Raw genomic sequence first — 27888 nt, forward strand, 5'->3', positions numbered from 1 at the left:
CCCAGGATCCTCTGAACGTCCTAGTGTCCTGCCATTTATTGAATACAGAACAACCTCGATCATCTGAACAAGACGGCGGGGAGTATTTTGTTTAGATAACCAATTGTTCGGATAACTGATCTGATCATAAACAAAAGAAGCATTTACGTGACCTTGAGATCTTGTAATCCGAAATTCAGATAACTGATTTTGGATAACCGAGGTTGTTCTGTACTTAGATATCTTGTTTCTTCTACCAAAATGAATCACATTACATTTATCAGGATTAAGTTCCATCTGCAGCAATCTTCCCATCTGACTAATCCATTTACATCCTCCTGTAACCTAACACCTTCTTCTTCAATGTCAACCACCTGACCAATCTTTGTCATCTGCAAACTGAATTATCATCCCTCCCACCTTCTCGTCTGCATCATTTATGATTCTCAAGCAATAAAGGACCCAACGTTCATCCTCGTGGTATGCCACTGCACACTGAGCTCCAGTCACACAAACAGCCTTTTACCACCACCCTCTGTCCCTAGCACTAAGCCAATAGTTAGATCCAACGTGCCTAGTAATCCTGGATCCCTAGACTAATCTTCGAGGAGAAAGTGAGGACTGCATATGCTGGAGATCAGAGCTGAAAATGTGTTGCTGGAAAAGCGCAGCAGGTCAGGCAGCATCCAAGGAACAGGAAATTTGACGTTTTGGGCATAAGCCCTTCATCAGGAATGAGGAAAGTGTGTCACCTTGTCTCAGTCGAATCCCTCGAACTCAGCACCGCCTTCCTAACCTGCAATCTTCTTCCTGACCTCTCCGCCCTCACCCCACTCCGGCCTATCACCCTCACCTTGACCTCCTTCCACCTATCACATCCCCATCGCCCCTCCCCCAAGTTCCTCCTCCCTACCTTTTATCTTAGCCTGCTGGACACACTTTCCTCATTCCTGATGAAGGGCTTATGCCCGAAACGTTGAATTTCCTGTTCCTTGGATGCTGCCTGACCTGCTGCGCTTTTCCAGCAACACATTTTCAGCTCCCTAGACTAATACCTGGAATAATATAGAAAATAGGAGTAGGCCATTCGACTCCGAGTCCACACCATCATTCAGTTTGATCATGTCTGATCATGCAGTTTCATTATCCCATTCCCACTTTCTCTCCATACCCCTTAATCCCTTTAGCATCAAGGGTCATGTCCAGCTGCCTCTTGACTATCTCAAACAAATGAGCCCCAACAGCTTTCTGTGGGATAAAATTCCACTGGTTCACAACTCTGAGTGAAGATATTCCTCCTCATCTCAGTCCTGAGTGGCTTACCTCTTCATCTTAGACTGTCACCCCTAGTTCTGGACTTCCCCCAACATTGGGAACATTCTTCCTGCATCCAACCTTTCCAGTCCCATCAAGATTTTATATGTTTCTAAGATCCCCCTGCATTCTTCTAAACTCCAGCGAGTACAATCTAGTTGATCTAGTTTGTCTTTCATGTCAGTCCTGCGAACCTGGGAATCAGTCTCGTGGTCCTTCGCTGGACTCACTCAATGGAAAGAATGTCATTCTTCAGATTAGGAGGACTAAACTGCACACAATACTCAAGGTTTGACCTCACCAAGGCCCTGTATAACTGCAGCAAGACTTCTTCTACACTTAAATCCTCTCGCTATGAAGGCCAGTATGCCATTAGCTTTCCTCACAGGACACACAACAACTCAGCTTAGTGTCCTCTGCAAATTTAGAGATATTGCCTTCAGTTCCTTCATCCAAATTGTCCAAATTCTCTGCCAACCAGTATTCTAAACACACCAATACATTACCTCCGATACCATGAGCTTTAATTTTCCTTACTAATCACATATAGAATCTTGTCAAAAGCTTTTTGAGAGTCGAGATAAACAACACCTTCTGATGCTCCCTTATCCACACTACTGGTCACATCCTCAAATAACTCCAGAAGTTTTGTCAAGCATTATTTCCCTTTAGTGAATCAATGCTGACTTCAACCAATTCTGTCATCACTTTCCAAATGCATAGTTATCACATCCTTAATAATTGACTCCAGCATTTTCTGCACCACTGATGACAGGCGAAGCGGCCTCCAATTCTCCGTGTTTTCTCTCTCTCCTTTTTTAAAAAGTGGAGTTACCTTAGCTATCCTCCAATCCATTGGAAATCTTCCAGAGTCTACAGAATGCTAGAAAATAATCACCAATGTGTCTGCTATTTCAAGGGTCACTTCCTTAAGTACTTTGGGATACAGATATCAGGTCTTGGGGACTTATCAGGTTTTAATCCTGTCAATTTCCCCAATACCATCTCCCAACCAATAAGGATTTCCTTCCATTCCTCCTACACGCTTGACCCTCATCACCAAGCATTTCCGGAAGGTGTCTTGGTGCAGACAGATCCAAAGTATTTGTTCAATTGGTCTGCCATCTTTTGGTTGTCCATTATGAATTCCTGAAGAAGTGCTCATGTCCGAAACGTCGACTCTCCTGCTCTTTGGATGCTGCCTGACCTGCTGCGCTTTTCCAGCAACACATTTTCAGCCATTATGAATTCACCCTATTCTAACTGCAAGGGACCTATATTTGTCTTCACCAATCTTTTTCTCTTCACATGCCTCTGCAAGCTTTTGCAGTCAGTTTTTATGTTTTCCACAAGCTCATTTCATAGAGCGTAGAACATTACAGCACAATACAGGACCTTGATGTTGTGCCGACCTGTGGAACCAAATGAAGCTATTTATCCCACTCTATTCCATTTTCATCCATATGCCTATCGAAAGACCATTTAAGTGCCCTTAAAGTTGGCAGGTCTCCTACTGTTGAACCGCAGTGCATTCCACCCCCCTACTACTCTCTGAGTAAAGAAACTCCCTCTGACATCTGTCCTATATCTATCACCTCTCAATTTAAAGATATGTCCCCTCGTGCTAGCGATCACCATCCGAGGAAAAGGGCTCTCATTGTCCACCCGATCTAACCCCCTGATTCTCTTATATGTCTCAATTAAGTCACCTCTCAACCTTCTTCAGTCTGCCAATGACCTCTCGTGTCTCCTCCTGGCTCTTCTTGCTCTCTCTTTAGGTCTTTCCTGGCTAACTTGTATCTCTATGGGCGGCACGGTGGCACAGTGGTTAGCACTGCTGCCTCACAGCGCCTGAGACCTGGGTTCATTTCCCGACTCAGGCGACAGACTATGTGGAGTTTGCATGTTCTCCCCGTGTCTGCGTGGGTTTCCTCCGGGTGCTCCGGTTTCCTGCCACAGTCCAAAGATGTGCGGATCAGGTGAATTGGCCATGCTAAATTGCCCATAGTGTTAGGTAAGGGGTAAATGGGTTGCGCTTCGGCGGGTCGGTGTGGACTTGTTGGGCCGAAGGGTCTGTTTCCATACTGTAAGTAATCTAATCTAACTGAGCCTTCACATCTAATCTTAACATAAGCCTTCCTCTTCCTCTTGACAAGTGATTCAACTTCTTTAGTAAACCACAGCTCCCTTGCTTGACCACTTCCTCCCTGGCTGACAGGTACATGCTTATCAAGGACACGCAGTTTAATTGTGCCCATCCCCTGCAATTTCTTTCCCCATCCTATGCATCCTAAATTTTGCCTAATTGCATAATTGCCTTTCCCACAGCAATAACTCTTGCCCTGCATTATATGCCTATTCCTTTCCATTGCTATAGTAAACATAACGGAATTGTGGTCACTATCACCAAAATGCTCACCTTCCTACAAATCTAACACCCGGCCAGGTTCATTACCCAGTACCAAATCTCCCTTGTTGGCTTGTCTATATACTGTGTCAGGAAACCATCCTAATGCATTGGACAAGCCCTGACCCATCAAAAGTACTCGAACTATAATATTTCCAGTTAATATTTGGATAGTTAAAGTCCCTCTAACAACCACCCTTGCTCTTATCCAGAATTATCTTTGCTATCCTATCCTCTACATCCCTTGAGCTCTTTAAAGACCGATAGAAAACTCCCAACAGGGTGATGTTTCCTTTCCGGTTTCTAGCCTCAGTCCATACTGCCTCAGTAGACGAATCCTCAAATGTCCTTTCTGCCACCGTAATATTGTCCTTAACTAACAATGCCATACCTCCTCCTCTTCTACCATTTTCTCCATTCTTACTGAAACATCTAATTCCCAGAACCTGCAACAACCATTCCTGTCTCTGCTCTATCCATGTCTCCAAAATGGTCACAACATTGAAGTCCCAAGTACCAACCCATGCTGAAAGTTCACCCACCTTATTCTGGATGCCCCTGGCATTGAAGTAGACACACTTCAAACCACCTTCCTGCTTGCCAATGAACTCTTGCGACCTTGAAACCGCAATTCTGACCTTCCTACTCTCAACCTCCTGGACACTAGAACTACAATTTAGATTCCTATCTCCCTACGGAATTAGTTTAAACTCTCTTTTTTTTTAGACTTACAGTGTGGAAACAGGCCCTTCGGCCCAACAAGTCCACACCGACCCGCCGAAGCGCAACCCACCCATACCCCTACATTTACCCCTTACCTAACACTATGGGCAATTTAGCTTGGCCAATTCACCTGACCCGCACATCTTTGTGACTGTGGGAGGAAACCGGAGCACCCGGAGGAAACCCACGCAGACACGGGGAGAACGTGCAAACTCCACACAGTCAGTCGCCTGAGTCGGGAATTGAACCCGGGTCTACAGGCGCTGTGAGGCAGCAGTGCTAACCACTAGAGCATTAGTAGCTATCCACTCCCCAGGATATTGGTACCCCATTGGTTCAGGTGTAGACCATCCCATTTGTAGAGGTCCCATTTACCCTGAATGAGCCTCAATTATCCAGGTATCCGAAACCCTCCCGCCTGCACCATCACTATAGCCACGTGTTCAACTGCTCTCTCTGCCTATTCGTCACCTCACTAGCACGTGGCACAGGCAACAAAGCAGAGATAACAACTCTGTTTGTTCTAGCATTAAGCTTCCACCCTAGCTCCTTGAATTTCTGCCTTAAATCCTCATCCCTTTTCCTGCCTTCGTAGAATCCTACAGTGTAGAAACAGGCCAATTGGCCCAACAAGTCCATACCAACCCTCTGAAGAATATCCCACTCAGACCCAATGCCCTATTACTCTGCGTTTACCCCTGACTAATGCACCTAGCCGACACATCCCTGAACATTATGGGCAATTTAGCATGGCCAATTCATCTAACCTGTACATCTTTGGGCTGTGGGTGAAAAATGGAGCACCCGGAGGAAACCCACGCTGGGAGTATTGGGAAGAATTTGCAAACTCCACATAGACAGTCGCCTGAGGCTGGAATTGAACCCAGGTCACTGGCACTGTGAAGTAGCAGTGCCTTCCGAATTAAACCATTTGTCCTCCTCTGCTGAATTTTAAATTTCACCTCGTCCTCAGGTTTGCTGCTTTTTCTGACAATTTTATATGCCTTCTCTTTGGCTTTAACACTACCCCTGATTTCCATGGTTGTTAGCCATGGTTGAGCCACCTTCCTGGTTTTACTCTTAGCCAGATAGAGATGGGAGAAAGTGAGGACTGCAGATGCTGGGCATCAGAGCTTAAAAATGTGTTGCTGGAAAAACGCAGCAGGTTAGGCAGCATCAAAGGAGCAGGAGAATCGACGTTTCGGGCATAAGCCCTTCTTCAGGAATGAGGAGCATGTGCCAAGCAGGCTAAGATAAAAGGTAGGGAGGAAGGACTCAGGGGAGGGGCGTTGGGAATGCAATAGGTGGAAGGAGGTTAAGGTGAGGGTGATAGGCCGGAGTGGGGGTGGGGGCGGAGAGGTCGGGAAGAAGATTGCAGGTTAGGAAGGTGGTGCTGAGTCTGAGATGTACAATTGTTGAAGTTCATTCATGTGTTCTTTAAATGTCTGCCATTATTTATTCACCATCAAACCTTTATATAGCCTTGACCAGCCCATACCATCAAAGTTAGCTGTCTTTAAGTTCAGGACCCTGGTCTCAGATTAACTGTGTCACTCCCTTAATGGAGAATTCTAACATATAATGGTCACTCTTCTCCAAAGGGTCTCACACCACAATTTTGCTAATTAATCCTGTCTCATTACATAATACCCAGTCTAGGATGGCTTGCTCTCTAGTTGTTTCTCAACATATTGGTTGAGGAAACCATCCCTCATATATTCCAGGAAATCCTCCTCCATTGCATTGCTACCAATTTGGTTAGTCTAATCAAAATGGAGATTGAAGTCACCATAATAACTGCTGTACCCTTACTGCATGCATTTCAAAATTCCTGTCAGATGCCATCCCCAACCTGTTTGTTGGTCTGTACACAACTTCTACTAATGTCTTTTTCCTTTTGGTGTTCCGCAGCTCCACCCATACAGATTCCACATCATCCAGGCTAATGTCCTCCCTTACTATTCTGTATATCTCCTCCTTTGTTAGCAACAGTGACCCACCTTCCTTTCCTTTCTGTCTCTCTTTCCTGAAAATTGAATAACCCTGGACATTGAGTTCCCATATTTGGTCGCCCTGGAGCCAGGTCTCTGTGATCACAATTACATCACATCCATTAATAACTTTGTGCAGTTAATTCATCCACCTTATTACAAATGCACAAACGAGCAGATTGCTTATGGGAAAAGACTAGAAAGGCTAGACATGTGCAGTTTAGAAGAATCTGAGGTGACTAAATTGAAGCATAGAAGATCCTGAGGGGACTTGACTAGGAAGATTTTCAAAGGATGTTTCCTCTTGTGGGAGAATCTAGAACTAGGCGCCATAATTTAAAAATAAAGGTGATCCATTTAAAACAGACTCGAGGACATTTTTTTTCTCTCAGAGGGTGGAAATTTGGAATTCCCTTCCTCAAAAGGCAGTGGGTACAGAATCTTTGAATATTCTTAAGTCATAGGTAGATAGATACTTGATTACCAAGGGGGTATAAGATTATCACAGTTATGCAGGGATGTTAAAATCTGATCAGCCATGATCTTGTTGAATGTTGCAGCAGGCTCGAAGGGCTGAGTGGCCTACTCCTGTTGTTTGTTCATATGCAGTATTTCTTACTCAGTGAAGGATGGGAAGGCTTTGTTTTGTTCTGTAAGCATGTGTGCAGTAATGTGATGGTAAAATATACCATGAAGAATTGGAATTTGTAGTGAACAAGCATAGGCAAATGGAGATTGAACAGTTTCCCATCTAACTGACAAGGCAGGTACAGCACAGGTTAGATATAGAGTAAACCTTAATAATATTATAGTTTCTGCGTTCGTGTAGGGTAGGGATTCCAAGGATTTACAATCCTTGAGTGAAGAAATTTCTGCTCATCACTGATACCGATACCTTACACTTTCTAGTGGAAATTACTTACTGCTTTCCATTTTCATCAACTCAGGAGAAATGTTTGTGTCTACCATCATCCCAGTTGTGATGAGTCAATCAACATAGAGTTGATTTATTGTTCTGTGGCCCATTCACATTCCACCTTTATCAGCATGTCTACAGTGATTAAAAAGATCATATCCGTCCTTTGGATCTCAGACTACTTTTATTCAAGTGTGGTATGAATGATCATTTTCGGTTTTGACCTTCATCATTTACCATCTTCACAGACTGAGGAAGAAATTGTGAAATCGCTTGTGACGTTCATAGACCACCTAAATAATGACCTATTGAACGACCGGAAAAAACGGATGAAGATTTTCATGGGGTAGGACCCTGTAAACTCTTTGCATTCAAAATCACACTGGCATGTCATTGTCTAACTCCAGTTGTCCTCCAAAGCCTGTGAATGTTAGGCCCGCTTTCTGATATGGAAATTCGCTGGTCTCAGCTGCTGGCTAATGAATTGGGGCAAGAGAGCTCCAGCTCTGACTTGTGTAATTAACCCTTTAGTGCCGCAGTTCCCTTGTGTAGCTAACCCGTTAATGCTCTTAGTGTTGTCTCATGTAAATAACCTGACAACAATCTCTATACTCATGTGTAATTAATCCATTATCATTCTTGGTGCTCATGAATAATTAATCTGTTATTTCTCTTAGTGCTTTCCAATAGTTATCTATTATCAAAAGAACCTTGTTATCTCTCTCTCTGTGCTCTAGTAAATTAGATTGTATATGCCCTTAGTGCTGTTGTGTAGTTGAGCCATCGGAGCTGACTATGACAAAATCAAAACTGAGAAAGTTAGAATACTAAATAGAAATTAATTGGACTTGTCTTCAGACCATGTCCTGACTCAGTTTCGCCAAAATTGGACTGACTGTTTTATTTCTCTTTTCATAGCACTATCAAAGTGAATCTGTTCAATATCACCTACTTGCAGTTCCAGGAATTGGTAAGTATCAATTCAGTTACACCAATCCAGGTTGTCAATTAAACTGTGATCATCTCTGACAACACTCTTTTCAGAGACCATAGGTGAATGTAAGAATACTGGGATCAACACCCCTGACAGGAACATGTGGTTAGCACTGCTGCCTCACAGCAGCAGGGACTCCTGTTCGATTCCAGCCTTCAATGGCTGTCTGTGGGGAATTTGCATATTCTCCCCATGTCTGTGTGGGTTTTGGCCAGGTACTCCAGTTTCCTCCTATAGTCCAAAGATGTGCAAGATAGATGGAAAAGCCTTGTTAAATTGCCTATAGTGTTCACTGGTTTGTAGGTTAGTTGCGTTAGCCATGGGAAATGTATGGCTTCATGGATAAGGTAGGCAGATGGGTCTGGGTGGGATTATCTTTAGAGAGTTGGTGTGAACTTGTTGAGTTGAATGGCCCATTTTCATGCTGTGGAATTATATTAAAACACGATTCCCTGGGATCAATACCCTCTCCGGAGCATGACTCTCTGGGATCAACACTCCAGTAGGAACATCATTCACTGGAATACCCTGAAGGAACATGGTTCACTGGCATCAACACCCTGACAGGAACATGATTCACTGAGGTTTGATGAATCCTTAACCTCTTAGACATCAAGGACCATTATGTAATTACAAACCAATTGTCATACAGAAAAAAATTATACCCAAATCTGGTTAAGTGAACATACTTATGTCAATAAATTTTAATCCTACTCTAAGATCAAACTAACCCACACACCCTACATTTTACTATCATCCATGTGCCTATCCAAGACTCACTTAAATGTCCCTTATGTATCTGACTCTAACACTACTGCTGGCAGTGCATTCCATGCATCTACTTCTGTGTATAAAGACTACTATCTGCCTTAAACCTTCCTCTATTCATCTTAAAATTATGCCCCCCCATGATAGCCATTTCTGCCCCTCGGAAAAAAGTCTCTTGCTATCCGCTCTGTCTAAGCCTTTATCAAATCATCTCTCATCCTTCTTTGTTCCAATGAGAAAAGCCCTAGCTCCCTCAAGTTTTCTTCATTGATATGCCCTCCAGTCCAGGCAGCATCCTGGTAAATCTCCTCTGCACTGTCTCTAAAGCTTTCACATCCTTCCTATATGAGGCGACCAGGACTGAACACAGTATTCCAAATGTGATCTAACCAGGGCTTTATAGAACTGTAGCGTAACCTTGCAGCTCTTAAATTCAATCCCTCTGCTAATGAAAGCCAACATACTATTCTCTGAACTATTTACACAATTTGCGAAGTGTCTACTTTGTACACTCAAGTCCATGTCATTTGCACATCACAAGGAACACAATCAACATTGTACTGAGCTGACTGTGTATCCAAGTTCCCGCTATGCCTTTTGATGATATGAGCTTCTAACTTCCAAATAATCTGTTAAATGTGTTTTGAAAATCCAAATTTTCATAATCACCATTGAGACAAGTGCTTTATAAAAATAGATTTCACCTTTCAGTTCATAGCTGAAAGAGTGACAGAAGATTTCATGTTTTAAGACTTTTATTATGACAAGCAAACTAAGAGCAATATTGAGAAACACTATTTGTGAAGCCAACTGTCATGGACAAAGGGTGAAATTACATTTGCCTTTCCACACTTAAGCCTGGAACAGTGAGATATTGTTGATTTACTTCTTTCCCTTACTGAGGTAGGCCGAAAGGTGTCTCCAAACCATAGCTTTTAGATTCCAGTTTTGAAATGAGCCCACAGCAAATATCTTCAAGATAAAATCAAAGATACATGATGTTAATAAACCTTCCAAAGCACAAGGAAATTGCTTTGCTACTGCATTCACACAGACAGTACTTAGGAAATCTAGAAAGACAGGACACCAGAGGAGATAGGATGTAAATACCTGATTCCTTTCACACTTCTCTGGGATTTTGGAGACTCCAAATTCACTCCTTGTGAACTCAGAACTGCAACCATTGTTTGCAAATGTAAATAACTTGTATCCTCTTCTCAATAAAAAATCTTGGTGTTTTTTAATCTTATCATTAAACTGCCTTGCATTGAGATTTTAAAACAGGCCACATAATCTTCATTTATCCCAAATTTAAAGATATAGTCTCAAAACGTAATAACCTTATAAACCACATAATTATAACAGCAGTAGCACTCTCACATACTAATTATGCACAGCATTAATGCTACTGAGTTCATATAATGCCATCAAATTCAGGAATATATCCCAGGAGATGTGTTTGATTATCTAGCAATTTATTTCCCAAGTACTATGTTGTGGTGATGATCAGAGCAATTGGAAATTTCTGGTTAGGATTGGGAACAATTAGCCTGTTGCAGACTACTTTGAGACATTTAATCACAAATTAAATGAGGCAAAACCCAATGACATTTACTTTCCTCATGTTTGCCATACGATGTTAACTTTCCTGCTTTTTATAAATTCTCCAGGTTCCACAATGTGGAGGAGTGTTGGACTGGAGTGGATCAAGTTAAAAATCACACAACACCAGGTTATACTCCAAATAGTTTATTTCAAAGCACTAGCATCAGCATCAGCTCTGCTGATGAAGCGCTCCGAAAACTAGTGCATCCTGATGAAGGAGCAGCACTCAGAAAGCTAGTGCTTCCAAATAAATCTGTTGGACTCTAATCTGTTGTGCGAATTTCAACAAGGTTCCACAGGACTGCATCACCTCCAGCTGCCAGCCCCTTGAAATGAAAATGTCTTATTTTTCGTCTTGTAGAGTCAGCATTCGTAATTGGTGAGCTTGCCCATTGCTAGAGCACAGCTGAAATGATGAAGACTAATCCTTTAATAATGCATTCAAACTAGGGAGAGTCAGAAACAAAGACAGAAATTGCTGAACAGGTCTGGCAGAATCTGTAGCAAGAGAGCAGTGTTAACATTTCGAGTCTGGTGACTCTTCATTCTCATGAAAAGATTCATGAGTGGGACTAGTTGAATTGTTCTTACAGAGAGCCTGCATTGAACCAGTTTTGCAGACTCCGGGAATGTTTTTTGGTGGATTCACGTGTGGGCGGGTGTCTGGCTTGGGATCGGAGTCTTCTTCTCATAGTGGCTTCAGGCGTGGGTGAGCAGAGCTACATTTTCGGTACACATTCGAGTCTCTTGCTTGTGCAGAGGCTTTGAGTTCAGAGGCTTTGCATTCTGGTGGGTTCCTGTCATACCCTCTGAGTGGGCATCGGGGTGGGTCTGGGCTTGACCAAACTGCCCCATACCCATTACAATCAACTAGTCTCCATTTGCATTCCAACTGGGATCACAAGTAGATAGTGTTAAGGTGCAAAATCGTTTATGATGACTGCGATGCTGGAACAATTCTGTGATGCTTCTCCTTGCTTTCTTTAGCTGAAAATGTGTTGCTGGTTGAAGCACAGCAGGTTAGGCAGCATCCAAGGAACAGGAAATTCGATGTTTTGGGCCAGAGCCCTTCATCAGGAATGAGGAGAGGGTGCCAGGCAGGCTAAGATAAAAGGTAGGGAGGAGGGACTTGGGGGAGGGGCGATGGAGAGAACGTGGCTGAAGAGCTTCTGTGCAGAGGAGATGACCTGGGGGGTGCAGTGAGAGAGAGACTCACTGAAATCCTTGTAGAGGGAGGAAGAGAACTTCTTCAAGGAAGGCATCCTTGCAAGAGGATTCGCAGTAGGTTAAAATCTTCGAGTAAAAAGTGAGGTCTGCAGATGCTGGAGATCAGAGCTGAAAATGTGTTGCTGGTTAAAGCACAGCAGGTTAGGCAGCATCCAAGGAACAGGAAATTTGACGTTTTGGGCCAGAGCCCTTCATCAGGAATGAGGAGAGGGTGCCAGGCAGGCTAAGATAAAAGTTGGGAGGAGGGACTTGGAGCTCTGATCTCCAGCATCTGCAGACCTCACTTTTTACTCGAAGATTTTAACCTACTGCGAATCCTCTTGCAAGGATACCTTCCTTGAAGAAGTTCTCTTCCTCCCTCTACAAGGATTTCAGTGAGTCTCTCTCTCACTGCACCCCCCAGGTCATCTCCTCTGCACAGAAGCTCTTCAGCCACGTTCTCTCCATCGCCCCTCCCCCAAGTCCCTCCTCCCTACCTTTTATCTTAGCCTGCCTGGCACCCTCTCCTCATTCCTGATGAAGGGCTCTGGCCCGAAACATCGAATTTCCTGTTCCTTGGATGCTGCCTGACCTGCTGTGCTTTAACCAGCAACACATTTTCAGCTCTGATCTCCAGCATCTGCAGACCTCACTTTTTACTCCTTGCTTTCTTTAACCAATTATCTCTAATCCGAATCCTCTGGTTACTGGGTGTTAAGACTTTGGAAACTGTGTTTATCCCTATTGACTCTTTCACTTAATTCCACTCCCATGCGACTGTCTGTGTGAAGTTTGCACAGTCTCCCCAGATGTGCGTGGGTTTCCTCCAGATGCTCCCATTTCCTCCCACATTGGCCATGTTAAACTGTCCATTGTGTTCAGGGATGTGCAGGCGAGGTGGGTTAACTATGGGAAATGCAGGGTTACAGGGATGGGGTGGGGGATCTGGCTCTGGGTTGGATGCTGTTTGGAGGGTCAGTGTGGACTTGATGGGCCAAATGGCCTGTTTCCACATTGTATGGATTCTATGATTCTTTCCTCATCCAACTTATTGCTTGAAGGAGCTCCAGCTGAAATCATATAGTTTAGTATACTGTGGAGATTAAATTTCTGTCTAGATAGCACAGGTTCAGAGGGTAGTGAAGAAGGCATTTGGTACGCTTTCCTTTATTAGTCAGTACATTGAGTAGGAGTTGGGAGGTCACGTTGCAGCTGTGTAGGACATTGGTTAAGCCACTTTTGGAATACTGTGTGTAATTCTGGTCTCCCTGCTACAGGAAGGATGTTGTGAAACTTAAAAGGGTTCAGAAAAGATTTACAAGGATGTTGCCAGAGCTGGAGAGTTTGAGCTACAGGGAGAGGCTGAATGGGCTGGGGCTATTTTCCCTGGAGCGTCGGAGGCTGAGGGGTGACCTTATTGTTTACCTTACAAAAATGCAGCACCTCACATTTATCTAAATTAAACTCCACCTGCCACTCCTTCACCTATCGGTTGATCTGATCAAGATCCTATTGTACGCTGAGATAATTTTCTGCACTATCAATTACACCTCCAATTTTGGAGTTGCCTGCAAACTGTACCTCCTATATTCACATCCAAATCATTTGTATAAATGACAACAAACAGTAGACCCAGCACCGATCTTTGCAGTACAGCACTGCTCACAGGCCTCTGGTCTGAAAAACAACCCTGAAAACCACCCTCTGTCTGCTACCATCAAGCCAATTTTGTATCCAGTTTTGCTCCTCCTGGATTCCATGTGATCTAACCTTGGTAACGAGTTGACTGTGTGGAACCTTGTTGAACACCTTGCTGAAGTCATAGAGACAATGTCTGCCTTCAATCTTCTTTGTCACTTCTGCAAAACAAAACTCAATTAAGTGAGTGAAACACGATTTTTCACACTCAAAGCCATGTTGATTCTCTCTAATTAGTCCTTGCCTTTCCAAATGCATATAAATCCTGTTCCTCAGAATTGTCTCGAACAATTTACCCACCACTGATGTCAGGCTCACCGATCTGTAGTTCCCTGCCTTTTCCTTACCACCTTTCTTAAATAATGGCACCACATTAACCACCCTGCAGTGTTCTGGAGTTTCACCTGTGATTATCACTATAGTAATATCGCAGCAAGAGGCCCTGCAATCCCTTCCCTCACTTCCCACAAAATTCTGGGCTTTAGCTGATTAGGTCCTGAGGATTTATCCATCTTTACCTATTTTAAGACATGTGGCATCTCCTCTTCTGTAATACGGAGACTTTTGATGATATCACAACTTATTTCCCCTAGATTGCTAGCTTTCATGTCCTTCTCCACATTAAAACTGATCTGAAATATCTGTTTAGAATCCTTTGGTTCCACATTATAGACAGCCTTGTTGATCTTTAAGGAGCCCTATTCTCTCCCTAGTTATTCTTTTGCCCCTAATGTACTAATGGAATCTCTTTGACAAATAAAGAGTATCCAAAGATATCCCCCACTCCTTGGCCCACTTGGGCAATTCAGTAAACTCCAATTTCAATCACAGAAATGTTTCACTTTTCAATACAGCCACAAATTCAACTCATCACAAGGCTTACAAGAAACGTACAAGATAATACATGGCTTGGAAAGGGTGGACGCTAGGAAATTGTTTCCGTTAGGCGAGGAGACTAGGACCCGTGGATACAGCCTTAAAATTAGAGGGGGTCAATTCAGAACAGAAATGCAGAGACATTTCTTCATCCAGAGAGTGGTGGGCCTGTGGAATTCATTGCCACAGAGTGTTGTTCTCTTGTTTAAGAAAATAAGTCGGGATAATCCAGGAAATTATAGGCTGGTGAGCCTGATGTCTGTGGTGGGGAAGCTCTTGGAAAAGATACTAAGGAGCAAGACAGGTGGCCAAGGTGTTTAAGAAGGCAAATGGAATGCTTGCTTTCATTGGCTGAGGCTTGGAGTACAAGGGTTGGTAAACCATATTGCAGCTCCATCAAACCCTTGTTAGGCCACATTTGGAGTATTGTGTGCAGCTTTGGTTCCCACACTATCAGAAGGATGTGGAAGCTATGGAGAGAGTGCAGAAAAGGTTCACCAGGAAGTTGCTTGGGCTCGAGGATATTGGCTATGAGAAAAGGTTAAAATGACAAGGATGGTTTTCACTGTAAAGGCAGTGGCTGAGAGGAGACCTGACAGAGATTTAAACATTTTGAGAGGCGTACGTAGGGTGGATAGTCAGAGGATTTTTCAATTACAGGTTCAGGGTTAGGGGTGGGGTTAAGGGAGACATGTGAGGGAACATTTTCATGCCGAGAGTGGTAGCAGCCTGGAATGCACTGTTAGAAGAGGTGGTGGAAGCAGGCACATTGGTGACATTTAAGATGCATCTGGATGGTTACATGAAGAGGGACGGAACAGAGGGATAATGGACCAAATACGAGCAGAAAGTTTGTTTTTTTATAGTTTAGTTAGGACATGATGATCAGCATGGGCTGGGAGGGCCAAAGGACCTGTTCTGGTACTGTATTTCTCTGTTGTTCTTTTGTGAATCTTCCTCCTCTCACCGTATACCTATGCCGTCAAATTTTGGACTTCCTGACCCAGAGAAAAGATCTTCGCTATTCATCCTATTATGCCCCTCATGATTTTATACACCTCAATAATGTCATCCCTATAGCACAAACCCTCCAACCCTGGCAACATCCTTGTGAACCTTTTCTGAACCCTTTCAAGTTTCATAACTCCTTTCCTTAGCAGGGAGACCAGAATTGTACATAGTATTCCAAAAGTGGCCTAATTGATATCCTGTATAGCTGCAACATGACCTCCCAACTCCTATAACCAGTGCACTGACCAATAAAGACAAGCATGCCAAATGCCTTCTTCACTATCTTATCTACCTGCGACTCCACTTTCAAGGAACTATGAATTTGCAATCCAAGGTCTTTGTTCAGCAACATGCCCCAGGGCTTTCCCATAAAGTGTATATGCCCTGCCCTGATTTGCCTTTTGAAAATGCACACCTTACATTTATTCTAAAACTCCATCTGCCACTCCTCAGCCCATTGGCCCATGTAGTAAAATGCGTAGTGTTTGTGTTGATTATAGATTATTTGGAATCTCACAGAAATGAAATAAGAAAAATTCATTGATGTTCTCAAGAATGATTAACCCTCCATTAAGCTTCAAGATACACCGTAAAGAAAGGATTAACTTCCTAGACACCACTGAGTTAAATTGACAGAAGGCAACAGGCCCAAGTTCATAAAGTCATAAAGATGTACAACACGGAAACAGACCCTTTGGTCCAATCTGTCCATGCCAACCAGATATCCCAACCTAATCTAGTCCCACCTACCAGCACCTGGCCCATATCCCTCCAAACCTTCCTACTCATATACCCATCCAGTTGCAATCATCACTTCCTCTGGCAACTCATTCCATACACATACCACCCTCTGCGTGAAAAGGTTGCCCCTTAGGTTCCTTTAATAGTTTTCCCCTCTCACCCTAAACCCATGCCCTCTAGTTCTAGACTCCCCCATTCCAGGGAAGTGACTTTGTCTCTTTATCCTATCCAATCCCCTCATTATTTTATAAATTTTAATAAGGTCACCTCACAGCATCTGATGCTCCAGGAAAACAGCCCCAGCCTATTCAACCTCTCTCTATAGTTCAAATCCTCCAACCCTGGCTACATCCTTGTAAATCTTTTCTGAACCCTTTCAAGTTTCACAACATCCTTCTGAATTGCATACAGTATTCCAACAGTGGCCTAACCAGTGTCCTGTACAGCCACAACATGACCTCCCAACTCGTGTACTCCATACTTTGACCAATAAATGAAAACATACTAAATGCCTTCTTCACTATCCTATCTACCTGTGAGTGTACTTTCCCAAGATTTGCTTTCCCAAAATACAGCACTTTGCATTTATCTAAATTAAATTCCATCTGCCACTCATCAGCCCATTGGCCCATCTGATCAAGATCCTGTTGTAATCTAAGGTAACCTTCTTCGCTGTCCACTACACCTCCAATTTTGGTGTCATCTGCAAACTTACTAACAATACCTCGTATGCTCACATCCAAATCATTTATATACAGTAAGTCACAAAAAGTAGTGGACCCAGCACGATCCACTACTTCACATGAGGCACAAAGCGACTTGTTCGCAAATGATAAAGTGTCTGCCTTATGGATTAGAAGCAACAGCTGACAGCAACTGATAGGTGAAAAACAACCGGCTTTCTTTAGCTTCAGGTTTTTTTCACTAGAGTGGGTGGTACTTCTTCCCTTTCCAGATCTCCAAAAGACTTCATAAGCTGGTCAATAACAGAGTTGTCAAATCAAAGAACTAATCAGAGTTATCATCAGGCTAATGACTTTTAGTCATCCACGACTGATCACGATTCCACATAACAATTAGGAATCTAGCTGAACCTAGTTGCCTGCTGAAGTTTTGGTAGGACAGAACTTAAACATTGCTTAAACATTGCTAAAAAAAAATTAGATGTTAAAACTTTTCATCTTGCATTTATGGAAACAAGAATGTGAGAAACAGACATGGCAAAAAAAAAGACCCTATAACAACTTTTCATATGGCAGTGCATTGACCAATCAGAGTGTAACTGCCTGGTCTGAGAATTAAGATCAACAATTAATTGTTCTTGGTGTATCTCCAGACTAATCATTGTCCAGCCAATCAGCACCCTCTTTCTATTTGCATAAAATGGTGTCTCTTCATTTCCTCACAGCATCCCTCTTCCATTCAGGCATGTAAAGTTGTGATATTTTTCAGCTGTGACTTAGTTGAATGGTGCCACAGATTTGAGGAGCTGAATGATTGGCCTGGCTTCTAAGACCAAAAACCATTGCTTCATATTGTCCCAAATCATCCAGTCATCCAGACCAGTAAGTGTACCTTACCTCGTGTCATCTGTTTGTTGCTAGGTTGCTCAGGATCTGCAGGAGCAAGTGATAAATATTGGAGCTGGCAAGTCCAAGGTAACTGTTGAGGGTCTATTCCAACTCTTCCAGAAGCTCAAACAGCTACAGCATCAAAAAATTTACTTAGTACCAAAGTAAGTACCAAAATTCACCCCTGAATGTATGTATATCATAGTGGATACAAGAAACTCATGTACCAACAGTCCTGATTTATTTAGTGTACCAATTCACATGTACTCACACAGTCAACCACTGTCATGTATAACACTATGTAATGTACCTCCAATACATCTCTGGTCACACAATGCATGCCAGCAATACAATAGTTTCTGACGGTACACAAAATGCTCAGGTGCTCACACAGTACATGTTCAACATATATTTACTATACCACTATATCATATGCTAAAATAGTTCATTGCTAACATTTTCTTACTGTGTATATCTGATATGTATTCACATAAATTGCAGTTAACACTCAGGTACTCTGTTCAAGGATATTCTTGTAGATGTATTGTAGATGTCCTTTATAGTACTCTAAAGATTTTGTTCCTGGAATCATAATCCAGAGGACAAAAGTCCACATTCCACCAACTCGTTTAAAAATCTGGAAACTTGCTGGTACTAGTAGGAGGCAAGTTATCAATATAACAAGTTTGAAGCCAATGCGCAAAAGGGAAAGCCTGTGAAAGGGTGGAAGACAGGAGAGCTTAAAAAAATAAAGATTTTAGTGCAGGATGGAAAGAGAGGGCAATGGGAGAAGAAAACAGAAGATGATTCTGAGCTGGTAACTACAGGTTACTACAGTAGAATTATGACTAGCTGCTGTAGGGAGAAAATTTGGTGCATTGGTTATGAACTCTGTGTCAAATCCAGATGGCTATAACTTGTCCAATCAAAAGATGAGGCATTGTTTCTTTGAGCTTCACTGGAACAGATTCTGAAGACAGAATGTCACAGTGGGAGTGAAGTTGAGAATTAAAATGACAGATAACCAGAAACTTGCTTGTGGAGCACAAAGTGGTCACCCCAATCATGCCAACCACAATGTGAGCAGTAAATGCAGTAACTAAATGAAAGAAATACAAATGGTATGCTGGGCTGTAGATAGTGGGGAGTGAAGAGATAAAATAAATTACATTACACCTCTGGCAATGGAAATGTGCTGTAGGATAGTCTACCCCATGCCATTATAGGAGGTGTACTATGCATGAACCCTTTCCTTACCTGTTCAAGTTCCCAAATAGTTCTTTCTGTGCTTCTTTCAATTCCGTTTATTGTATTGAGTGCTGTTCACCAGGAGATCAATGCACAACTATTTTGCAGAACGCCTTTTCCAGTCTGCAAGCATGATCCTGAGCTTCCCAAGCAAGTCATTTTAATTTTCCAACACAATCCCAATTAAATTTAATTTTCCTTGGCTTCCTACACTGTTTCCATAAAGCTCAGTATAGGCCTAAGGAACCACCAAGATTAGGCACTTCAGTCTTGCAGCCTAAACATGCAGTTTAAGATTTTTAGATCATAAATCCAGCCTTTCATCTTCTACTTGACAGTTGTTGACAATGATTCTGCTGCACCTTCTCTAGACTTAGCTTCTGTTTCTTCACATCTTCATTATCCTTGCCTTCTACTTTGATTGCACAGTCATCCTTTATTTCATTCAACTTCTGTCTTCACAGCTCTTCCATTTTGTTTTTTTGCCCTTCCTTTGTCCTGTCTCTATACTCAAAATCTGTTGCATCTCCTGCTTTTCCCAATTCTGATGCAAGATTATCAACCTGCAGTGTTAAGTTTGCCAATGCACAGCTGTAGCTAGACCTGCGAAGTATTTCCCCTAGTTTTGGAAACATGAACAATAATGCTTGGACTGCCACCACCTTCACTACCAGTGCGAACCTGCTAAATCTCTCAAACCTCCTGATTTGTGACCAAATCTTTTTGTTTCTGTGCTTTAGCCACTGTGTGTGTCTCAAACAGTCTGAAGATTGGTTCCCTGTGTTTTTCAGTGACATCCCTCTTCCATTGGATGGCTTCCACAAATGGTTCAGTGAATCTTTACCCAAGTGGTTGCAGATGGTATATGAGAATTCGGTGGAGATGGTTCAGCGGGCTGTGTGGAAAGACCAGGTATCACCGCTCTGAAATGAATAACCCATGAGCTAATTGCTTTGTGTATGTGATGTGTGCCAGTCAGGACTATGTGGTTAGCATTCCTCTGTTGTCTACTTCAGAAAAGCAACAAGAGGAAGGGGACAGGATAGATTGATGGGTTTTCTACTTTGAGAACTTGATTTAACTGCTCCATAAATGGGAAGGTAAAGACTGTTTGTTTGCTGACTGGCTGGCGGGAGATTGATACTGAATGTCTTGTGGGTGCCTGCCTATGGGATTTGCTGAACTTAATCTGCCACAGAAATAGACCATTCAGCCCAATTGGGGTCCTGTAAGCACAAGCCAGCCTATGAAATGAGGGCTGAGTCAAGTCAACCTTGTCTATCACAGTGTATAGGTTTTTGAGGCAATATTACGTTTCACTTCACCTTCACTTTATTGTCATCAGAAAATTCTGTATGAAATTCATTTTGGGAATGTTATTCAGTCAAAAAATAACCAAATAATAACAATAAAGCAAAAAGATCCTCTACACCAGATATCTGAATTTAACTAAATTATGTATGAAAACTATTCCAGTGTAATCAGTCAGTGAGTCCACATTCTCATTCCTACATCAGCTCCTTTTAGTTATCCGAATGAATAAAGGACGCAATGAACTTAGGGGCCAACTTGTCCTCCATTGGCAGGATTGTAGCCCCTTTCTCTAATGTATGTAACAGTCATCCTTAGGAAAGAGGTGATTCTGTTGCTCGGGACAGCCTTTCATCACAATTCTCTCGAGCAGATTTCATCAAGGAAGATGAGCTCATCACATCCCCTTCCTACCTGGTTCAAAAAGCTCTTTATCCTGAAAGGGTTTGAGTTCTCAAGACAGGCATACCAAGCCAAGGCATTCCAAAGCAAAACATGCTCAACTACTAGCATACTGCATAAAGAGTTTCATGATTGCAGGACTAATCAAAAACTTGTTAAATTCCTGAATATAACCAAGTATTTAATGCATACATCTGTGCATTGATTCCTTCAATTCAACATTTCTTGACACTAAGATAGTTGTAGTTATTAACAATTTTAATGCCTTCATCACGGATTTTGACAGGAGCAGCATAATTAACTGGCTTTCTCCTTAGGTCTACAACTCATTGTCTTTGAATGTGAGAGCAGGAAAGAGGAGCCTGTGGTGTTGGAGGTATATTAGCATGGTTAGAAGCCAGTATTGGACAGGAATGGATAAAGGCAGCAGTCACATAACACCAGGTTACAGTCCAACAGGTTTATTTGAAATCACAAACATCTGAAGCTCCGTTCCTTCATCAGGAATCTTCACCTGATAAAGGAGCAATACTCTGAAAGCTTGTGATTTCAAATAAATCTGGTGTTGTGACTTCTGAGCATGGATTGGCTAACTACTGGAAGAGCTGAAAATGTGTTGCTGGAAAAGTGCAGCAGGTCAGGCAGCATCCAAAGAGCAGGAGAATCGACATTTCGAGCATAAGCCCTTCATCAGGAATGAAGAAAGTGTCCAGCAGGCTAAGATAAAAGGTAGGGAGGAGGGACTTGGGGGAGGGCGGTTGGAGATGCGATAGGTGGAAGGAGGTCAAGGTGAGGGTGATAGGCCGGAGTGAGTTGTGGGCGGAGAGGTCAGGAAGAAGATTGTAGGTTAGGAAGGTGGTTCTGAGTTCGAGGGATTTGGCTGAGACAAGGTGGGGGGAGGGGAAATGAGGAAACTGGAGAAATCGGAGTTCATCCCTTGTGGTTGGAGGGTTCCCAGGTGGAAGATAAGGCACACTTCCTCCAACCATCGTGTTGCTATGGAGATGGAGGAGTCCAAGGACCTGCATGTCCTTGGTGGAGTGTGGGGAGTTGAAGTGTTGAGCCACGGGGTGGTTGGGTTGGTTGGTCTGGGTGTCCCAGAGGTGTTCTCTGAAACGTTCCGCAAGTAGGCGGCCTGTCTCCCCAATATAGAGGCAGCCATATCGGGTGCAGCAATAAATGATGTGTGGAGGTGCAGATGAATTTGTGGCAGATATGGAAGGATCCCTTGGGGCCTTGGAGGGAAGTGAGGGGGGAGTTGTGGGCGCAAGTTTTGCATTTCTTGCAGTTGCAGGGGAAGGTGCCGGGAGTGGAGGTTGGGTTGGTGGGGGGTGTGGACCTGACAAGGGAGTGGTCTTTTCGGAACACTGATAGGGGAGGGGAGGGAAATGTATCCCTGGTGGTGGGGTCTGTTTGGAGGTGGCGGAAATGACGACAGATGATACGATGTATGTGGAGGTTGGTGGGGTGGTAGGTGAGGACCAGTGGGGTTCTGTCCTGGTGGCGGTCGGAGGAGCGGGAAGTGGAGGAGATGTGGTGGAGGGCATTGTCGATCACGTCTGGGGGGGAAATTGCGGTCTTTGAAGAAAGAGGCCATCTGGGTTGTACGGTATTGGAACAGTCCATCTTCCACAGCTACACTGGCACCAACCCCCACCTTTCCTCCGCTATATCAATGACTGTATCGGCACTGCCTCGTGCTCCCACGAGGAGGTTGAACAGTTCATCCGCTTTACCAACACCTTTCCACCCTGACCTCAAATTCACCTGGACCATCTCAGACTCCTCCCTCCCCTTCCTAGACCTTTCCATTTCTATCTCGAGTGACCAAATCAACACGGACATTTATTATAAACCAACTGACTCCCACAGCTACCTAGACGACACCTCCTCCCACCATGCCCCCTGTAAAAACGCCATCCCATAATCCCAATTCCTTCATCTCCACCGCATCTGCTCCCAAGAGGACCAGTTCCAATACCGTACAACCCAGATGGCCTCCTTCTTCAAAGACGCAATTTTCCCCAGACGTGATCGACAATGCCCTCCATCGCATCTCCTCCGCCCTTGAGTCCCACTCCTCCAACCGCCACCAGGACAGAACCCCACTGGTCCTCACCTATCACCCCACCAACCTCCATATACATCGTATCATCTGCCATCATTTCCGCCACCTCTAAACGAACCCCAACACCAGGGATATATTTCCCTCCCCTATCAGTGTTCCGAAAAGACCACTCCCTCCGTGACTCCCTTTTGTTAGGTCCACATCCCCCACCAACCCAACCTCCACTCCTGGCACCTTCCCCTGCAACCGCAAGAAGTACAAATCTTGCGCCCACACCTCCCTTTTTCCCCTCCCCGCCCTCCCCCTTACTTCCCTTCAAGGCCCCAAGGGATCCTTCCATATCCACCACAAATTCACCTGCACCTCCACACACCATTTACTGCATCCGCTGCACCCGATGTGGCCTCCTCTACATTGGGGAGACAGGCCGCCTACTTGCAGAACGTTTCAGAACACCTCTGGGACACCCGGACCAACCAACCCAACCACCCCGTAGTTCAACACTTCAACTCCCCTTCCCACTCCACCAAGGACATGCAGGTCCTTGGACGACTCCATCGCCAGACCATAGCAACATGACCATTGGAGGAAGAGCACCCCATCTTCTGCCTGGGAACCCTCCAACCACAAGGGATGAACTCAGATTTCTCCAGTTTTCTCCTTTCCCCTCCCCCCACCTTGTCTCAGTCAAATCCCTCAAACTCAGCATCATCTTCCTGACCTCTCCGCCCCCACCCCACTCCGGCCCATCACCCTCACCTTGACCTCCTTCCACCTATCGCATCTCCAACCCCCCTCTCCCAAGACCCTCCTCCCTACCTTTTATCTTAGCCTGCTGGGCACCCTTTCTTCATTCCTGAAGAAGGGCTTATGCCCAAAACATCGATTCTCCTGCTCTTTGGATGCTGCCTGACCTGCTGCGCTTTTCCAGCAACACATTATCAGCTCTGATCTGCAGTCCTCACTTTCTCCCCTAACAACTGGAAGATGAATGGTTGGGATAAGGAGGGCATTTTCAGGATTGTGATCCCTGTGGCCCTCCACTAATTACAGATCAAAGTGGTATATATAAATAGGTGGGAAGGCAACTTAAGGATGGCACATAGAATCTGCAGAAGATATAGACAGGTTAAACAAGTGAGCATAAGTTTTGCCGATGGAATATATTGTTGGAAAATGTGAAGTTATACACTTTGGCAGAAAAGTGGGGTTGAGGATTATCAGATCTGACATGATGTCAGTGAATGGCGGAGCACAATTGATGGGCCGATTGGCCTATTTCTGCTCCTATGTCTTATGGTTATAGCTTTCAGTTTGACAGAATTGTAATTGCACCTTTTTTTTTACAACATTGTCACCCGAATTCCTAGTTTTAATTGTTATTCCTCATAAGATTCTCAAATATCATACCATCAGCACATTCCAAGATCTAATTGTGCCGCCATGCCATGTCAATGGTTAACACTGCTGCCTCACAGCACCAGGGACTCAAGTTTGATTTCAGCTTGTGGCACTGCCTGAGTGGAGTTTGCACATTCTTCCCATGTCTGCGTGGGTTTCCTTCGGGTGCTCTGGTTTCCTCCCACAGTCCAAAGACGTGCAAGTTATTTGGGTTGACATGGTAAATTGACAATGTCTAGGGGTGTGGGCTAGGTGGATTAGTTGTGAGAAATGCAGGGTTAAAGAGGAGGGGGCTAGGTCTGGGTGGGATGCTTTTCAGAGGTTCAGTGTGGACTTTTTAAATTTTGATTTAAGCTTTGTCACATACTTTCAAGTACAGGAGTACAGTGAAAAGTGTACAATGTTGCCACATGTGGTGCCATCTTCGGTATGAAGGTGGACTGAATGGCCTGCTTCCACACTACAGGGATTCTATGACAATCATTCATAGAGAGGATGAAACATATCAGTCACATTTAGTAGCCCTGAGGAGATTCTAACTGTCAGTATTATTTCTATAGCTGGAGTCTCTGGGGGATAAGAATAAACACAGTACCTCTGTTGTGGATATTGGAACCTGCTTTGCCAAGATCAAACACACTTGGACAGAGCTGAGTTGGCCAGAACCTGAAGAAGCTTTTGTCGTCATGGTCAAGCTAACAGAGGTGAGTTTGAACCTTCTGAAGCAGCAGGACTATGATATTAAGTAAACTTTATTCACATCATTGGGCTTACCATGATGGTAAGGTTCCCTCTATTACTCCTCTACCCAACAGAATTTTGTTTTGGCACTTTGGCCTAGACTTTCATCATGAGTCAAGTGCAAATAGTCATGAGAATTCCTTGCTCCATGACTTTTGAAATTGGTGGCTCGGGTAATTTGTTTGGATCGGGAAGGAGAGGAGTCTTTTTTTTTTCTTCTTTTGCTGTTTTGTCCTTTTTAGTGCCTCAAATATCTTCAAGATGAATAACGTCATTATTTGATCTTGCCTCGTGCCCGGCTTGTGCGGTGTAACCTGTTTGCCTCACTCTATCCAAGTTTTTTTTCACCCTATGATCTGTTTGTCCCTGCTTACTATGAGCTGTCTGTACTGCTCACAAAGCTTTTCACTGTACTTAACTGCATGTGAGAATAAATCATATTAAAATGCCAAAATACAAAACACTTCCTTACCCCTCTATCATTCACCAATGCCTAGCGTACAAAATATAAGATACTGTGTCCCAAAACACTTACCACCTTACCTTTTATATTAGAAACCTCTCAGAACGGACTACAAGATTCCAATGTCCTCTGAGAATAATGACAGCACACAAACCAATAGCCATATTTCACCAGCTACTATCCAAGACAAAAGTCCCCATACCGACTACTTGCACCTACAAAATATCAAGCAGCAACTGAGAAACATTGTCAGACAAAGAGGCAGAAAATTCACCACCAGAATACGTGAACATCAGCTTGCAACAAAACGACATCATCAGTTCTCCCTCATGTCCTTCATTGTCGGCGCATATTGACATCAATTCACCTGGGACAATGTTACGATACTGGGACAAGCAAAACAAAGGCAAGCTTGGGAATTCCTGGAGGCCTAGTATTCATCCACTGGTGCCATAAACAAACTTACTGAAATTCGGCCCCATCTAAAGACCACTACAGCTCACAATCGGAAATAGTCATGACAGACAAAACTGTGTACACTGGGAAGATCACAGCAACAGCGCTTCATCTGGTGGCTCCACAGCACTGAAGATGGCACCCAGAAAGGGAACAAAATGTTTAAGAAAAAAGTCAACCAGCTGAGTGAACCAACCAACAACTCCAGGGGAAAATTGTCTTCCAGAATTTGCTGTATTTTAAAAAAAAAACTAGATCATTAAAACCCATTTATTAAAATTTGTTCTTTCAACTAATAAAGCCTAATAATAACAAATCTTTTAATGCTTTCAGTTATAAGGTTGTATGCACTTAAAGTGGAATTCTAATTAATTCCAAAGTGTCTATAGCCATTTATAACTATCGATCAAACTGAAATGGCAGGTACCTTGATTTAATAATGGACGATTACGATATCAGTCAAGTGGCTGCAATCCATTATTAGAAAGGTATGACAGAAATAACAATCTTTTTTTTGAAAAGAAACCTATCCGGCAACATTTAAGGATATAATAGAGAGGACTTTTAAATCCCTTGACAACTCCCTTCGACAGTTGCTTTTCAAATGTCATCTTTAAATTTTGACGTTCCTCTGACAGCTCATCTAGACACTTTTTTTCATAATATTCACTTGACAGTTTTTAGTTTTAACAACTGAGTTTTTCAGGTCTGTTGACAGATTAAATGAGCTTGACTGTTAATTTTTTTTTAACTTTTTACACACATTCATGCCTGCTTTTAGTATTTCCAAAGGGTACCTTCCTCTCCCCAATATGTTCTACAGCAATATCCAAGGGGACCTTAACTCTCTCAACCCTGGCTATCTAAAGAAAGGAGAAAAGTTCAGTCCTGCTCTGACTGGGTCTATGCTTTGCATTTTGGGTTTCTCAATCCTGAACTACCATAATCCAATTTGAACGAAGGCTGTTGGTGATATAAATGGTCAGCCTCCTCCCTTGTGAAAATGGGCAGTGCCATGTTCAGTGGTGGGCCATGTCACTTCCAGGCTTGTCCCCCATTTTTTCACCATTACAAGTAACCTGGAGTAACTTTGGTTGTGCTGCACATGGTGAAAAGAGCTGTGCTGAGCATGGAAAGTGGTTGCCAGCAGGCCTGGGTTCGAGTCATCTGAAGACACAGAAGGTCCAATTAATACTCTATAATTGACTACTTACAAAGAGGACTGAGGGATTTTTGATAGTCTCCCAACTCTCAACCCTGATGTAGGTATTTTCACCACAGAACCCTCAGAGAGGTGCCTTCAGTGTTTTAGTACAATTTAGAATTGGATAGCTTGGGGTCATTAGTAGGGGCTCATATAATGTTGAACTCTCCCTCAAACCGGTCCTCATGAGTTTCAAAGGCACAAGATTTTAACAAATATCAAGAATTTTTGATTTTTTTTCTTGTAAGATAAAAGCACAACTGTAGTTAACATAGAATGTTGAGAATGAATCTGATTTCACTCTCCACTGTGCCATTACTCACCTGTAGAATATCGGTTTCAGTATAATCATAATCCTGTGTCAAATCTTCAAACTTCATTGAATATCAGTGACCGGCGAAAATTCACCTGTTTGTAGAGGGAATCTGATCAGTATAAGAATTGCTCTAATAACTTTGAAGCTCTGCCTGTTTGGTTTGACTGCACACACATCTGTAAAGTTAACAATCTTCATGCATTCTTTACACTGTAGGACATGTGCAAGATTGCATTGATGTACTGTCGGCTGATTGAAGAGAGGGCAGAAGAACTATCAGTCAAGCACTATCAAGTAAACACACGTGATGTGAGTGTAACACATCGGGATGGAAAAAGAGGTCTGCAGATGCTGGAGATCAGCTGAAAATGTGTTGCTGGTTAAGGCGCAGCAGGTTAGGCAGCATCCAAGGAGCAGGAAATTCGACGTTTCGGGCATAAGCCCTTCATCAGCAATGAGGAAAGTGTGTCCAGCAGGC

At 43.3% G+C, this 27888-nt stretch overlaps 1 protein-coding gene across 4 annotated transcripts in view; it reads left to right on the top strand.

The window, feature by feature from the left end:
* unc13d (unc-13 homolog D (C. elegans)) overlaps window positions 1-27888 on the top strand; it is a 169320-nt gene that overhangs the window by 85709 nt on the left and 55723 nt on the right. For all 4 annotated transcript variants that reach the window (XM_060844631.1, XM_060844633.1, XM_060844632.1 and 1 more), the window contains 6 exons: window positions 7579-7676; window positions 8249-8300; window positions 17834-17964; window positions 19840-19960; window positions 24791-24934; window positions 27627-27719. In XM_060844631.1, coding sequence (XP_060700614.1) covers window positions 7579-7676; window positions 8249-8300; window positions 17834-17964; window positions 19840-19960; window positions 24791-24934; window positions 27627-27719 — 639 coding nt within the window. The remainder of the gene's footprint in view (window positions 1-7578; window positions 7677-8248; window positions 8301-17833; window positions 17965-19839; window positions 19961-24790; window positions 24935-27626; window positions 27720-27888) is intronic.

The sequence above is a fragment of the Hemiscyllium ocellatum genome, chromosome 25 (assembly GCF_020745735.1).
Source record: "Hemiscyllium ocellatum isolate sHemOce1 chromosome 25, sHemOce1.pat.X.cur, whole genome shotgun sequence".
Lineage (NCBI taxonomy): Eukaryota > Metazoa > Chordata > Chondrichthyes > Orectolobiformes > Hemiscylliidae > Hemiscyllium > Hemiscyllium ocellatum.